Source organism: Labrus mixtus, chromosome 7 (genome assembly GCF_963584025.1).
Source record: "Labrus mixtus chromosome 7, fLabMix1.1, whole genome shotgun sequence".
In the NCBI taxonomy this organism is placed as follows: domain Eukaryota; kingdom Metazoa; phylum Chordata; class Actinopteri; order Labriformes; family Labridae; genus Labrus; species Labrus mixtus.
Window position 1 is genome coordinate 11,798,277 of NC_083618.1, and position 16,731 is coordinate 11,815,007.

The 16,731-nt window shown below is 38.6% G+C and overlaps 1 protein-coding gene across 1 annotated transcript in view; it reads right to left on the bottom strand.

Annotated features, from left to right (window-relative positions):
- The window catches only part of ca16b (carbonic anhydrase XVI b), a 97,961-nt gene that overhangs the window by 38,191 nt on the left and 43,039 nt on the right, over window positions 1-16,731 (bottom strand). The window contains exons 3-4 of the mRNA XM_061042950.1: window positions 12,464-12,643; window positions 6,484-6,632 (exon numbers count right to left, since the gene is read on the bottom strand). Coding sequence (XP_060898933.1) covers window positions 6,484-6,632; window positions 12,464-12,643 — 329 coding nt within the window. The remainder of the gene's footprint in view (window positions 1-6,483; window positions 6,633-12,463; window positions 12,644-16,731) is intronic.

Sequence of the window (16,731 nt, forward strand, 5' to 3'; positions counted from 1 at the left end):
AAGAAAGAGCTGTGTCCATTCATCAGCCTTCAGACGTTATTAACTACATTACACAATCAAGCTAGCCCCCCCCCCCCCCCCCGGCTTCATTTACTCACTGACATGGGCTCATGTGACCCGCCTTTGTTAACAGCACTCTAGCCAAAAAAATTAATAAATATAAACTAAATATAAATCAGTGATATTCAATTATTAGACACTTGTGAGTGCACAGTAGCCAATAAAAACCAAATGTTGCCAAAAGAGATTTGAATCACTTGACTGCACGCTCGATTTCACTGCGTGTTTGCGAGCTCTGACACAGAACCCCTCAGTGGAGTAAACTCCATTCACATCCGCACACATATCACTGAGCCTTGTTGATTCTAAGCGGGACGGACAGGTGGCCTGACCAATCTTAAAGCTCTCTTAAAACATTCAGACACACTCGTACATGTTTGTATTTTTGTCTGTGCTAAATTTACCATACTGCAAGAGAGCGGAGGGAAACAGGAGGAAACGGAAAGACAACAAAACATTATTTGAGCTTCATAATTTACCTCCAGTTCTCTTTTGAGAGCCCACGCTGTCCACACCTCAAGAGCCCTTCTTTAATCTAAATTTATTCCATTTTTTTTTTCCTGGGCACAAAGTGAGTGCAAACAGCAGTGCTCAAAGCTGCTCTGCATTCCCAAGTTCCATTTAAGCACAAACAGGTGAAAAACAAAGTCATGTTTGCCGTGATTTCCCAAGACGTCGAGATATTGAAGCAAGACAAGAAAACTACAAGACATAAGTTAGTGCACAGAGAGATCCGAGATGAATCACAGCGGCACAAATGTACACCTCCCGTTTGTTTTTCTTTATTCTTTAGAAAAACCCTGCCTCTGAAGCAGTTTATTATTACCGGCTTTAATGTGTCTTTTTAACACAGTGGGACTCTCCGTTCACCTGAGCACATACAAATTCTCACAACACTGTAGTCAAGAGGAATAAAATGTCACAAGATTTGTGCAGTTGGTGAAACTGCAAATACAAACTAAATCTACAGAGACCTGGCAGAGGATTAAGGATAGCAAAGGAAAACATGCAAGTACATCTGAAATGACCAAAGCACAGCTTAGTGCTGGCTACAATGTGAACGCACAAATAATAAGGGAAATATTGCAGTTTATGTTTTGACTTTACATTCTTAAGTTGCCCTATTATTAACATGGGTGAATGGAACCAAGCCAAATTGGATAGATACATTTTACTAATAGTCTGAAGGTAACATCTTACATGACTGGTGCACTGTTTGTATACACTTTAGACACTTCCAAACTTTTGAATTAAATATTCTCATTTAAGTTTTTTATTTGCAGAAAATGAGAGTCGGTAGATGATGTCAGACTGTGAATAATGCAACAAAAAACAAGTTCAAATTGGTTTTTAAACAGAATACTTGTGTTTAAACGTATCAAGATTATACAAATTAATACTTTTTTTTTTTTTTAAGAACCCACTCCAAAATTCCTTAAATCAGCATCTCTACATGCATGGAAGACGTTCTCTTCCACGGTCTGTTGGATTTCAACACAGCCACACCTCGTTCTACTTCTTGAGGCACTGATTTGGTGAACACCTGACAAAGCCATCAGACAAAGCCAAGCCAAGCATGCGGCAAAAGTGGCAGAACATCCCCCAAGCAGCAATGTGGAAGACTGGTGGAGAGCACATACAAGCTGTATCACAAAATGTAAGGTTACTAGTCAGAGTCGCCCCTAATCAACACGTGTCATTCCTAAAGCTAACCCTGGGAGCTCAGCCCTAATTGACAACATCACATAAAGATGGAACAGAATCACTGATACTAACTGCACAATAGAGATACTTCTTTTTCCATGGATTTTTTCTAAAGTCACAGTGTGTTGCGCTCTCACAGTCGTCATATCCATCACCATTAGCCTGAGACGCTTACTGTGTATCGTTAATTAACTTCCTTCTGAACATGTACTCTCAGTTCCACTGGAGCTATACTGTGTTTGTTATGTAAGGTACTGTGAACCCACCCTCACACTTCCTACATCTGCAGTACTGTGTGCAAACGCCCACACGTCTAAGGTGTGATTTGTATTCCATGTATAATTAATCTAACCTTAGTGACACCCTAATTTATGATCAGAAAAGATCTCCTTATGGTACCCTCAGGCAAGGGAAAAAAAAAATCCACTGTTTCATTTTTCATTATGCTGTTTGAGCAAACAGGTGGTCCATCAATCGATTTCCCCCACTTCACTCCCACCAAAAAGTCTGTGGGTTAGATTAATGTCAAGCTCAGGAGCCACAGGCCGAGCAGCCCATACATTGTTTTGTTTTTTAACACGACAGGGTGACAAAAAGCAGAGAGGCTCTATGATACAGCTCATTGAAGACGTCCTTTCACCCACCTTTTTTATATTCGTGTGGACTATATTTGTGCATGTTTTCCAGCTTCTGGGTAGGTGGCATAAACACTGAGTTGTTGTTTTTTCTCCCCACTGTAAAAATAAAAGCTTTATGTAGTGTGATACAAGCTACTTAGGGCGGAAAGTGACTCATTTGGAGTTGAGGGATAATTAGACAACAGATTGAAAAAACTGTTTCTGTTTAGCAGAGACAAATAAGCCCGGGAGCCAAACCTCCAAGGTCAAGCTGCTCGGCTCGCTAGGAACAAAAACAATCCACCCAAGAAAACAAAAAGGCAACCTCTAAGATCCCGGCGTCTATCAAAAACAAACATTTACAGAAAGGTCAAGTTTTTCTGTACGCGTGATGTCAAATGTAATACAATTTCTGATGCATTAAATTCTGTAAATGCATAACTATGAAAAATGAGAATTTTTACATTATGCTGGGTGAGGAATCTAAATGGCTAAAGGCTACATGCTGCATAACTATGTTTCCTTTTCCACCATTTGTCATTTGATTCCACTCTTTCTCCCTGTGGTCCCTTAGTTGGATATAGCACATCATGTTTCATATACGGTAGGCTGACTTGTTGTAAAAGAGAATAATTTACTGATCTCCCACTGCGCACCACGTACATATACAGTATTTACTTAACAGGAAATATCTGAACGGATACCCAGCTGCTGGAATATTCCTCTTTGTACTTCCTGCAGGAGAGGTCAAGATTACTGTATTTTCCACGACTATGTGTGACTAATTTTCTCTCCATGGTGTCACTCAATCCAAATCATGCATGTCAAGTCAGTCCTATCAGGTCTGCATGTTCTTGACATGCACGTTAACAGAGAAATTGATACCTAGAAAGAGAGTCAGCCATTTTTGAAAAGGATGTACCAAACGTCATTGCAGCTAAATGGCAGAGCTTCATTCACGCTACCATGTATTTAAACATCCAATTTCATGTGCCAGAAAAGTGGCATAAATTAACTAAAGCAACCTTTTTAGTCGGACTTAGACCTCTTCAGAACAACCATTAAGCCTTTTTTTTTCTTTTTGAACCTTCCAAATGTGTTCTTTTAAATCAATCTGAAAGTTCATGTACCAATTATTTCTAAACATGGATAGGTTTAGATTATATCACCATGTACATGACATTTATCTTTTACATTAAAGTGGTCAAGGTTTACTTGTAGCTGCAACGATCAATCATTCATTTCTCGTCTAATTTGACAATTTATGGGCAAGCAAACAATTGCTTTATTGATGAAATAATTGAAAGGAAAATGGGCGAATAAAGAATGTTAGGCTGAACCTTACTTTACATTTGTATCATAATGTGTATCATTCAGAAACACATTTCCTCTAATTTCTATTTATCTCCTCCTTTTCAAATATCAAAGGGGTATATTGTACTTTCAGATGCAGAGGCTGTAGCCCTCGAAGCCGCGGCCTGGGTTTCGAATCTGACCTGTGGCTCCTTTCCTCTATATCATTCCTCTCTCCCTCTCCCCCCCTCTCTCTCTCTCTCTCCCAATTATCTCCCACCCTCTCTCTCTCTCTCTCTCTCTCTCCAGTGTTTCGCGGCCGATGATGATGCTTGTTTGTGTACGTACGTAAAACCTTTTAACTGGTAACTCTTACTTTCCTTCTTTATTAATATAACACCTTTTATTATTTTTAAGACATGTTTCAGCTTCTGAACTCTTTTTATTTTCTATTCTCTCCCAAAGTTTTGCTTCTCTTTCATCAGTGATTGTTGTTTCTTACATAGAGCGCTGTTGGTGGGAGTATTGCAGAATTTAAAAAAGAGCATGAACCTTTTTACATTTCAGACTCTGCATTCCTTGACAGAGAGGTTGATTCAAACCTCTCAGTACACACAGTGATATGCTAAGCTGCAAATCTATACTTCACATCTTTAAATGATGCATCTGGAGGGCATCATTTTCTTGTTCTTGCTCAGCTTTTTTCCCCCTTCCCAAGCAGCTTTCCAAATTGGTCATTAAAGGGAATTCCATCGTCTCATTTAGAAGCCTGCCATCAAAGAGAGCCATATGCACAACAGCTTTATAATGGCTGTATATAATCCGCTGCCCTTTAACACTACGCTGAACACAAAATGATGTGTCAAAAATAAATCTAATTACTCAGCCATTCAGAGTCAAAAAGGCATGCCTGCAGAGCAAAGGGCTCCAAAGAACATGTTAGAACAGCAAGAGTGGTTTTAAGACATTGATAAGCTCACACTAAATATTAACCTTTAACAATAGAATGAGTAAAAATAAAGATTTAATCAAAACACAGTACATGTAGAAGGGCACATTCATTTTAAATAATACAACAAAAAGGTGGAAAGACAATAATAACTCTTTCTCTGCTGGATATAAAAAGACAAAAAAATCGGTAAGCAGGCTTAAAAATGACTTAAAGGTTTCACACTCAATACCTTTTATATCAGTCCTAAGAATGCTTGATTCTTTTCTCTGATTGTCTTTATTACTGACAGTTTATTGGCTCTTTGTTTTCAGCTAAACTTGTGTGTCATTATGTGACATTTCATAATCAAAAAGACATTAACTCAAGTTTTACAGATGAGATAAAAGTCATCAGTACCGGGTTGCACCAGCTTTGCATAGTTTCAAACTATTCTAGTTTGAACAGAAGTTCTAAAGCCCCGTTTCCACCAAGCGGTCCGGTTCAGTTTGGTTCGGTAACGAACACATTTATTTTCACTGTCAAATTTTGGACTGGTACCAAAATAACTTCTCAGTACCATCCTCTTTTTTTTTTGGTATACTTCTGTTGGGGTGCTAAGCGTACCAAGCCGACCCTAAAAGTTGGAGCTAGACACACTGCAGTCGGTTGATTGGTAGAAAGAATCTTCTTAGCGGTAATGAAGGACAAACAAAAAACGCACCCTGTTAAAAATATACTGTGGAGTTGGAGAGAGTCATTTCAAGGCTGCTTTTTGTTATTTGCAGCTATTGTCAGATGCAGACTTTCCTAGAAATCATTGATTTTTGTTTACATTCTTCTTCTTTTGTTGAATTTATTGGCTGTCTACACTATGTCACACCGATGTGATTTTGTGATGTGTAAGGGTACAGTTGGCTGTGGAAACTCAAGCAAGGGTTTACCGTACCCAACTGTACCAAACTGTACTGAACCAAACCTGACCGCTTGGTGGAAACAGGGTTGCACTGTTGTAGTTTGAAAGGTTGAATCATAACAGAAATACACAATCTGGACAGCAACAGGCACAAACCAATAGTTATCTAACCTCTGAATTTAGCCAGGTCATTAGGTCATGTTCTGATACACGTACACACAAAGCCACCCACGCTTTCCTGGTAATAGAGCAGTTGTCCAGTGTATCGTTTGGAAAAGTGGGATGACTTGGAGGACGAGGAGGGGCAGGGTTTTACCGGCTGTTTGGTGTCGGCTGTGTGTTCTCTGTGATCGATTACATCCCTTAGAAATGAGTGATGACTTTGTTTTGTACTCCTGCTGTTGTTTTCCATGAGCAGAGATAAGTCCTTCTTTCAAACAGTAAAATTAAAATTAACTTGTTATTGAAGATTACACTACACACATTATAGTTTTTATCATTGAAACATCTTATGAGGAAGTCCGTAACTTTAGTCCGTACTTACTCATATAAGTCAATACAGTGAAGTAGAGTTTTTATAGCTCAGAGTAAAATATCCTCTCGTCCTACTAGATGCAATGCAACTCACTTTAAAAAATGGCTATTATGTTTATACCTACTGACACATTTCATTTTGGAGATGACTTTGTTAAGGAAGCTGCTGTTTTTGTTTCGATTCACTTACATTTGAGGTACGTTCAGCATCTTTTGAAGGCCACAGATTACTTCAAAAGCATTTGACCATGTTGAATTAACTCTATATTTTCCAACAAAGATCTGATTTTCCTTACAGCTGAGGATGAGTTTTTCAAAGCCTACACAAATCTCATATCATTATGCAACAGTAGCTTTCCAGGCTCCAACATTCAGAGCCAAAGCACCAGGCCCCATATTTCAGAGTGTGTTGTAGTGACAGGATGCTTTACCTCCACAGGGAACCGTCTGCCATTTACGCTGTGTTCTGAGCCTGCTGATCCATTACTCTGGCCCCAGTGAAACTCCATCTTCTCAGCCTTAAAACGGCCCGGTAGCCCAGCCCCTCTTACAAAGTAGTCATCCTTCAGGAGAACAGCAACTGGAGACAGAAGGAGGAAAAAAAGAACGCTGGACTCAAACACAGAAAAGAAATTAAGTACATGTATACTAAGGCAGCAAAAATAAAAAAAAGTACCCCGATTCAATTTCATGTCTATTATCTAAAACACTTTTTCCTCTTTGTTAACTCCATTATCTAAAAACCTTAAGTAAGGCATTCAAATTCAATTGTGTTCATATTATTCACTTCGGTTTCTGTGCAGTTTGTTATTAAAAATATCAAACAGGAAACCCTGTAGAATCAGAAAAAAACTGGATTTATTTTAGGCTGAATAAAAAGACGGACAACATTACACTCCACAAACGAGACAAGGCCATCTAGGAAAGCTGTTAAAACTTAACCGTTTCTACTCAGGCTCTCATTGGCTATAGCAGCCTAGGAACAGTGAATTAGGGGTCATAATTGCTCAGAGTACATTAATTAGTACTGAGAATACATTTGAAATTAGTGACAAAAAGTGGGTATTTTTAATCAATCTGTGAGACTTTGTGGATGTAAGGTGTTAAATCTTGAATCTTGAATCTTGATAAAATCTTGAACTAGCTATGGATTGTGGGGACCACTGCAGCAGTACAGTAGAACTTCAGAGGGTAAGAAACATGAATAAAAAAAGACTTGTTTGTTTGTTGTTGGTCTGACAGATTGGTAGATTGTGTGTTAATATTTACACACAGTAGAGGTCTAAATAATGGTGATAATGAGAAAACACACTGATGGCCCACTGGGAGGTGATATAACTAAACAGTTTATATTATTTGTAGAGTTTTAAAACAGACACGTGTAATTTTGAGTTTTCTATGTCATCATGGCCTCTTAATAACTCAAATCTCTTGACATCGCAAAAAGCTGAAATGTTTGATTAACTGGGCCCACCTCTGTCTGTTTGACTCAAGTTACCATGCCAAACGCCATCATTTTGTCTTTCTGGCTGCTTTACTGAACTTCCTGATTGGATGGGCACACAGTCCAACTCTCCAAACATGAGGGTGCAATTTTGTATAACAAGCTATATGTTCCACGCCAAGTTTCCGGTCATTTTCAGCAGCTGTGGTTTGATTTCAGTACTTGTCGTTGTGTTTCAAACTCTGTCTGAATTTAATAGGTGTTCGATTGATTTTGTTCAAATATAACCTCAAGGCATTAATTTAACAGTCCTTGGACAACAAATGATAACTGTCACGTTAGAGAATGGCAGGTCAGACAGAAACTAGAATCAAAGAAGCTTCTGATGAAAGACATTCACTAATAATTCTGCTGTGTGAACGTTTCTTCAATGACGTCTATGTCTAAAAGATCTCTTTCTGTGGTCCTCGCAGTACTTTGTTTTACCATGCCACTTTTATACGCGGACATTAATTTGTCATTACACACAAGAGAATGAGTTAGCAAGTTATTTAATGAATGAATGAAAATCGATGCGAGTTATATTCTATTTTCAGGAGCTTGGGAGTCCATAATAGGCTTTGATGTTTATATGAAAATATTTCTGCAATTTTGTAGCTTTTAATGTGAGATTTATCTTCTCACAAGCACCTGCTCGCATAGCTAGAGGTCTCCATCACTAGAAATTTGCTATGGGAATATGCTTATTTCATTTCTGTTAGCATTTCCTCCAAACATCAGCACTATGAGAGCTTTGGTCTCATCTGTGGGAGCTGAAATACAAACTAAAAAAAGCTCTTTCCTTCGAGCTTGCCATCAAGTTAATAACCAGGATGTACTTATACTCCCAAATGTGTTCAGTATTCATTTGTTTCCATTGTTTTCTTACCTGCCTATTAGAAGCTTGCATTCAGGATGTGAAGAAACCTTCCTTCCGTCCATCCTTAGAAATCTGCAGCTTAAGGCTCCCCCATCAAGAACTCAAATTCTAATTATTTTTTTAGTAATGTGAATAAGCTCAAAGAAATTTGACCAAAATGTTCCATTTTACCACAGAGGATACATCAAGGCCGTAAGTTGTTTCTATCTCCTAAACAAAGTCAAGCATCTCCAAATGTCTCCTATTTGAAGAGAGAAATATCATTCTTTTCTCTCCTTGACCACCTCGTACTCATGAAAAACTTTAGTTTCATTTGCGTTTCTTTTAAAGGTCAAAGATATTTAACAATTTGTCAGGGACTTTATAATTCTCCTCCTGAGTTTAAAACACATGTCACTGCTGTTATGAGGCTTTTACATAATCATATTTTGGATTCACCTTAAAAGTTCAGCCTGTCTGCTGTGAGGGAAGACAGCAGTCGTGGATATGCTGAGCAGTGTCATGTTAGGGTGGATTTAAGCTGTTTTACAGTTTTTCCATGGCATCGAAAAACAGCATCATGACAGGGCAGATTATCATCCTTCTGCTGTCCTGGCTGAGGTTACATGTTCGTGTATCTATAACCCTTTACCATGTCAGAATTTGACATCATTAGCCAGATTAGAGCCAGTGAACTGTCGGCTGATCCCTCCTCGTTACAGGGGGATTTACTGTAGTCAGCCTCTCTGGATAACAACAGCTCACTTTTAATCAGAAAACCAAGAGGATGAGCATCTGTGCAAGCAAACACGGATGACATGATGAGACAATGGATGAAATTAAGGTGAGTAAAACAATACAGAGAGAAATGTAAAGAGGTGTTGGATCCAAAGGAAATGAGAGAATGAGACGAAGAGATGTAAAGAGAGGAGAACCTTGTGTGATGGGGGTTGAGTTAAGTGCCTGTCGTGAGGCAAGAAAGAATCTGCCAGCAGAATTAACGTGCCAGTGCTGCTTAAGCCAACAGTATGAAGGAAAAGGTCTTAGATGCAGGAGATTTCCAAACAGTGAAAGCATTAAAAAAAAAATGTTTTTCCCATGATTATAAATGTGCAACGGTTTGCGAACACACATACTATCAGTGATGGTAATAAACTCTGTTGCTGCAGTCGTTGAAGTGGTGTAATCCTGTCTGCAAACACAAGGCAAGTCAAGGAAAGGGGGATGCTGACTGGCCCTGGGAGTTTCATTAGCTATGCGGCCCTGAGTGTGTTTGAACCCTCCAACAGTAGAGCTGGAATTAGAAGCTAAGCCAAAAAGACCTTGAATCACAGCCAGCCAAAGATGGGGAGTGTGTGTGAAAGTAAATCCTTGATCAATGCGGATGTCTCTGGGGTCTTCCGATTCCTCATGAATTCGGTCCAGAGTTGTTTGAAATCTTCTCACTCAGAAATGTTTTGTTGAGGGCCGCAGCTTGAACGGCGGCCAATCAACCCGATCTCAAAGTGGATCAAGGCACGAGGGAACGTTGTGAAATCAATCTCCATGAACTTTTAAGATCTAGTCGCTCCGTTTCTTAATTACAACTCGGAATCTTAAATAGAACGCAGGTTCTTAAAGCCCCTCTGTTCACAATTTGAACTTTTCGACTTCAGCAGCCCCTACTGGCAGCATTGGAAAAGAAAACTATGGGAAGCGGCCATGCATGCTGATGAACACAGCCAATGCTTATTAGGGCAAGGTTGCTGAAAATAACATCCAATCAGTAAATACCCTGTGTGTTTATTAATCATGTCCAATATCTACTTAAAAGCAGCTATGAAATATTTTTCTGAATTTTAAAAAACCCCTTCGGGTCCTGTCAGGTTTAAATTATCATGGAGTAAGTGTGCAAGCTTTTGTTTTATGCTATTGTTTCATGTGTTATTACTAAATCAACCCTTACTGAAGACTTTGTGATTTTAGCAAATATATTTGTTTCATAAAACTCGTGGTTTACAACCCCTTTAACAAATAATTATAGTTGAGCATTTAACAGCTAGAGAGACAGATACATTCCCTGAGACTGATTATAGGAAAAAAAAAAAGAAAACCCATGGAATCACAACATATGATTGCCATATTTTACATGTATTAGATAAATGTTGTACCCTGGAGCACTTCTGATTAACAGTCACAAATATGAGACTAAATATTTATAACTTGAAGCTCACTTTCTCGACATTGAGGTGAATGATGCTTATAACAATGCAACTTAATTAAGGAAAGACCCTACATGGGAGATATTATCATCAGTAAATGCTAAAAAAAACAAACAAAAAAAAACATGACCAAAGTTAACAACAGTCAGGTGTGCGATACGTGTCGCTGACAGAGAACTCTACAGAGCTCTTAAGGACAACACCGCCTTGTAAGCACACAATCACAACAAAGACACATTCAATGTTTGACGTCAAGAAAAATGTCAAGGAGCGCACGTGGAAAAGATTGGACTTGGCAAACACAATTCATCAAGGACAAGACAAGTCGTGTTGGTGAAAACAAAAGGAAACTCAGAAGGCTGAAGATTTATTTGGAGAACAACGCATCGGCTGAAAACTTCAAAAGTGTGTTCAGACGATGAAGGACAGATTCCAGCAAGAATAAATAACTTTCACTAAGTTCATGAATGCATCTGTGGCTGATTTAACGGATGAAGATGATGAAAGGCAGCCTTTCACATGAAGGATGGGGAAAGTACGCTATTGTTTTTTTAAAATATTGGTAGCATCAGCTTGTTTATCCAAAAGTTCCTTCTGTATTAGAAATCTCATTGTGTAACTTCTATTCAGTTTATATTTTTATTCTAATAGACATTTAGGTCTAGTCCTGTCATATCGTCACAGGCGTGTACAGAGGGGTGGCATGGGTCACCCCTGAAATCTTATTTGCCACCCCAAAATCCTTCAAAAAACTTCAGGCCACCCCCTGCACAAGTCAGCGCCCCTGTTGGGCCACCTTGGGACAAAAAGTCTGGACACGCCCCTGCATGTCATTGTCATTCAAAAAATAATCTATTATTGTCAAACTAAATTTAAATAAATAATAAAAAAGTCCAATGTAAATATTAAGCTGACCCCTCTGGAAGTTTTTTATATGATAATATTTTGTGATAATATTGTTTCATTTTCCTGATTTTCACAGTGTTTGAGCCATCTAAAATTCCCTCTGTACTGTTTGTGCCCAAATTTACAGCCAGCCGTGTTATTTCCATCTTTGTAAATAAGCAGCCCGCAGCATCGCTTGGCTGTCCCAGTGGCCTTGGTTGTCATGGAGGCTAACAACTCTCATTATGATCAAATGCAAAAAAAAAAAAGATGAAACCCCTCAGTGAGAGAAACTGTGCCAAAAGCAGAGGAGATCAATTAAGGTCAGGGTTTTCACACCACTGGTCTGCGGATTAACTGATTGAAAAAAAGAAAAAGTGGCATCATTTTGAAGTGGCAGTTAATCAAGAGAGCTTCAAAATGTTCCTGCAAACAAGGCATGCCGAGGGAGTGAGAGGGAGACAGACAGAAACAGAGAGAGAGAGAGAGAGAGAAAGAGAGAGAGAGAGAGAGAGAGAGAGAGAGAGAGAGACCATTGCTACATTTGAAAGAAGGCTTGTATGTGTGTGATAAGTCATTTGCTTTATTAATTATTAGAAGTTGGTTTTGAAATTAGACATTGGATGTTCGGAAAATCTGTAAGTGTGTTTGAGTACAAATTCTCTATTCAAAGCTCTTCATATACGAATTGTTTTTTCTTCTTGTTTTTTTAAGATTCACCTATTTACTTATTTTAAAATCTTCCAAATTTCAATATTCATAACTAGAAGTGCGTTTTAATGGATACTCTCTCTTCCCAAAAAAAGATTTAGAAATATAAGCATCGTCTTATATTTTGCCAAATGAAGTTAATGTGGAGTGTTAAACCTTCTGTTAAACATCATTTAAAGCTAACAAAGAATAGGTAATTTATTCTTTCAGTATCACAGAGCCAGTGTTTTTAAATTGGATTTATAGGCTAAAGGAGATTTTGTGAAGCAGACCTGTCTTTCCAGTGTTTTTCATGGTGGTCTGGTTGGATGACTCAGCGGTAAACTTCTCCAGCACGAGCTCCTGATATTCCTCTGAAACCAGAGTTTGTTCATCTGCAATGTTCACAGGTGATTGGTTCTTCGCTCCACATTCTGGGTATGAGGCATCCCAGCCTCGAGGTCCATGGCTTCCTGCAGAAATGGAAAAAAATAAGAGCTTATGAAAAACATAGACTCATCCTCAGAAATCCCCTTTGTCTAAGGATTCTGGCTAAAACACAAACACAATTAGAAACACTGGGGAAATATTACTGCTACCGCAGAAAGGCAGGTTTAAAAAAAAAAATAAATGCCTGAAACAGTAAGTTATGAGTAAGAGGACAATGCTTCTGCTACTTTCATATTCATTTAGCTGAAGTGCCCTCCAAACCTCTCCAACAGCTGGGAAAACGTATAAACACAATCAAAATGCATCATCTAGCCACAGGCCATTCCAGTATTAATTGCCCAACTATGAATAAATATAAATATCCAAACGAGGCATATTCTTAAACTGCACCACTTACTGAAACTGAGCCTGAAAATGGGTGAAGACTTAATGTAGGTCTAGGCCTCAGTTGTGTTTCAAAAAAACAAAATAAAATAGGCTTTTCAATAAAAAATACTCCACTTAAACAATTCATGTGCAGTGTGTGCTGCAAACGAACTTCCTGTAAAATCCCCATCCACTGTCTGCTCTTTTAATCCTCTATCCCCTACAGTGGCGCCTCTACAAAGGAATAATCCACAACCGACAGGGGTCCCCTTGATCTCTTCTCGGGTACAATGGGCCAATGCAACAACAAAAGCCGAGGGATCAGGGGAACAAGGAAGCATGCATGGATTTTAACTTTTTTGGGTTAACACAATATTCATGATCCCATTCCCCGCAGATACTGGGCAACTTTGCTACCGGCTCGTAAAAAAAAAAAAAAAAAAAAACAATATGAAAACTCATTTTTACTAAAACACCCTGAATCAAGGGTGGCTTTATGTCGTGCTGTGTGTAAACACTTTGCAGCCAGAGACACAGCGCTGGAGTACCTCAAAAAAGACGGCATGATTTAGGATCCATTTGAAATAATCTCTGTTTAGCATGTCAAGCAGAGGACATCATAAACATGCACTGTGAGGTGTGCAGACACATAAGCAGGATGCGTTTCATTCATCTCTCCTCTGAATATGTCGTTAGATTGTAGCGTCTACAATGTTCAGAGCTGGGAAATGTCTCCGATTTGACCGGTGGCTTAGATCAGTTGTCTTATAAACAGCACATGCAGGATTATGGATTGCATATAAATGTGTGAATGGATTAGAGCTGCATTCCTTGCTTATGACTGTATTAGCAAGCAGGATTAAATTTGTCAGTCATGGACTTGACTTAGAACTACCAATATGTCAGTACCAGCAAATCTCAAATTTTCCGTTCCCCGGAACAGAGGCCATTATGAATGTAATACTTTTATTATAAGAGAGAGAAAGCTTGCCAATCATACATACGCAGAGGGGATTTATATAAAATTGAGCAATTATTTATCATATTAAAAGAGAAAATGGTCTTTGTGCACATTTTTTTATGGTTAAGCCTTTAAGTAGAAATCAAACATATTTATCTATTAAAAGCTCTTCCGATTTGCACTTCCTGGAAAGTTTGCCATATTTTGACCATTTATCAGGAATATTATTGCAGGATGGATTTAACTCAATTAGCTCATTCAATACTTTGATTAAAAATTGAAGCTCTAAGCCACAACAAAAGTATTTTATACAAACAGTGAAAAGAAACTCTCCCCTTTAGTTTACTGCAAATATCTAATCTAACTGAGAATCAGCAACCTAAAACAAATGTGGAACTGATGAATTAGCCTTAGCAGGCGACAGACAAAACCAGGACTAAAACCCTACAGGCAAAAGAGGACTGCATTAGGATTCTGACTAACAATTTGTTGGCACTTACCGTTTTGTTTGTTTTTAATTTTTTTTGTTGCAAAAATGGCATGATAGCCATTTTAACATTAGTGACACATCTTTAGTGGTTAAAGGACTTGCAGTGAGATAGATGCTTAGCCCAAGTCTAAATCAACATGGCCGATGTTTACGTCATGGAAAAGTTACATGACATTTTACAAGATATGGAAACTTTATTAACAGAGAACATGATGATCATCACATGATGTGTATTGGTTAAAAAAATGGTATCAAAGTCCATTTTCTTAAATTAAGTTTGAGGGCTTCATACCATGTTCTTATTAAAATGCTATGTATTTATATGAACACATGACAACAGCCTGATATACAGTATCCTGTTTGTTTGTTTTCAAGTTCCATCAAATCTATTTCAGAATCCACCTAATCCAGTATTGGTCATGCTACATAATATAATATGTATGAATCAAGCTGAAGGTGTTTGAGAGACAAACTCTTTCTTTGCATCCACACAGTTTTTAGAAGCTCAGACTGCGACTGTGAAGGGTAAGCTGGATATTTATACAGTTTGGGGAAATATTGTTGATAAAGTTGTACACACTTGAGGCAGTTGTACAATTGGTTATGACTCACTCCCGTCCCATTTTTTTTTGTTTGGAGAAAATATATATTCTCTTTGGCAGAGCTGTCTGAAGTTCAGTGCCTCCGGTTGCTTTGAAAATGTACCATTCCCCTGACCCACACAGTGTGCTATATGGGCTACCACAATAAGAAAAAAAGAAAAAAAAACACAGAACTATTCCAGTTCTCCAGTGGGCAATTTCAGGCCCCATTTTCTCGCTTTGCTTCTTTCTCCTCTTAAGTGAATTGTGGTAAACTACAAAAACCTTTTTCAGATGTTACCGAGATATACAGCCCCACAAACGTGACTGACATATCTCACAACAACAAGGAAGCCCATAGGTCGGCTGTGCGGAGACAGACTGGATGTTGACTCAAAGCATAGAATATTTTCATATAAATTAAATACAAAAATATAAATACAAAGACAAAAGTATACTGAAGCAAAGACATTTTCCCGGGTCAGTTTATTCAAAGTGTTACAAGAGAAAAGTGTAATCTTTGGCTAATTTTCCATTAAAACACAAATTACATCCTATTTACTGCGAGAGAGATAATTCTGCCTTTCAAGAAGAGAAAGGGAGGAGCAGCGCTAAAATCAGATAAGTGAGGGTTGCACAGCAGTCGATTAATCTGTCTCATCGCCATCCATCAGAATGACTATAATCCTCATGCTTAAGCCTTCCTCACTGCAGCCCTGCCACTCTGCAAGGCTGAGGTGGACCAATTAAAATGAAGTTAATGTTTTAATATGTTGAAGATTGATTTATTTAAACATTTACGCGTCATGTGTGCAACCACACTCAGCATATGGCTCGGTGAAAACGGCTCCACACACTGAGCTGCACGCCACTTTTATTCTAATGAAAATCTTTATTGGCGCTCTCAGGTCGTCCATGCAGTACACTGGCAGCTTGATAGATTTATGACGGACAAAGATGAGTGGCGTTTGAATGATATGACAATCTATTTTCCAGGAATATAACAAGAAATTGCAGGATCTATCAGTTAGGTTTGTGGAAGAGGAAACTCATGTCCTCCATAGCAGTGCTGAAGCCTGGTTCAAGACCTCTGACTGCGTGCTGAAGTCTGATGCATTCAGTCATTCAAAAAAAAGATAGGAGTGATAAAAGATGGATATGGGGCGAGGATAGCCTGGCGGTTATGTCCCGCGCCCCATGTACAGAGGCTATAGTCCTCATCGCGGAGGCTGTGGGTTTAAATCCGACCTCGGCCCTTTGCTGCAAGTCATCCCTCACTCTCTCCTCCCAGCATGCCCCGTCTCTCTGTATTCAGCTGTCCTATCCAATAAAAGGCAAAAGGCCCCAAAAATATATACTGTATAAAAAAAAGATGGCTTTTGAGTACTGATTTTTAAGCTAGTAGAATTAATACCTATTGTCATGGTTAGAAAAAAATGTCAGTTTGAATTTTGAAACCAGTTGCAATTGGACAGCATAAAGAGAAATTGTCCTCAGATTCCACTTTGACCATCACTTTCACTTTCAGTCAGATCTTTGATACTGGAGCTGATCTCATACTGAAACCACTTTTGAGCAAAGATACAGCCTTAATTATTTGAAAATGTATCATCATGTATACAAGCCGATGCAAAGACACAACACTGTCATTTTCCACCTTCGTAAAAATAAAAAGAGGATTCAGCCTAATCATCATGTGACAAAACCAAACAA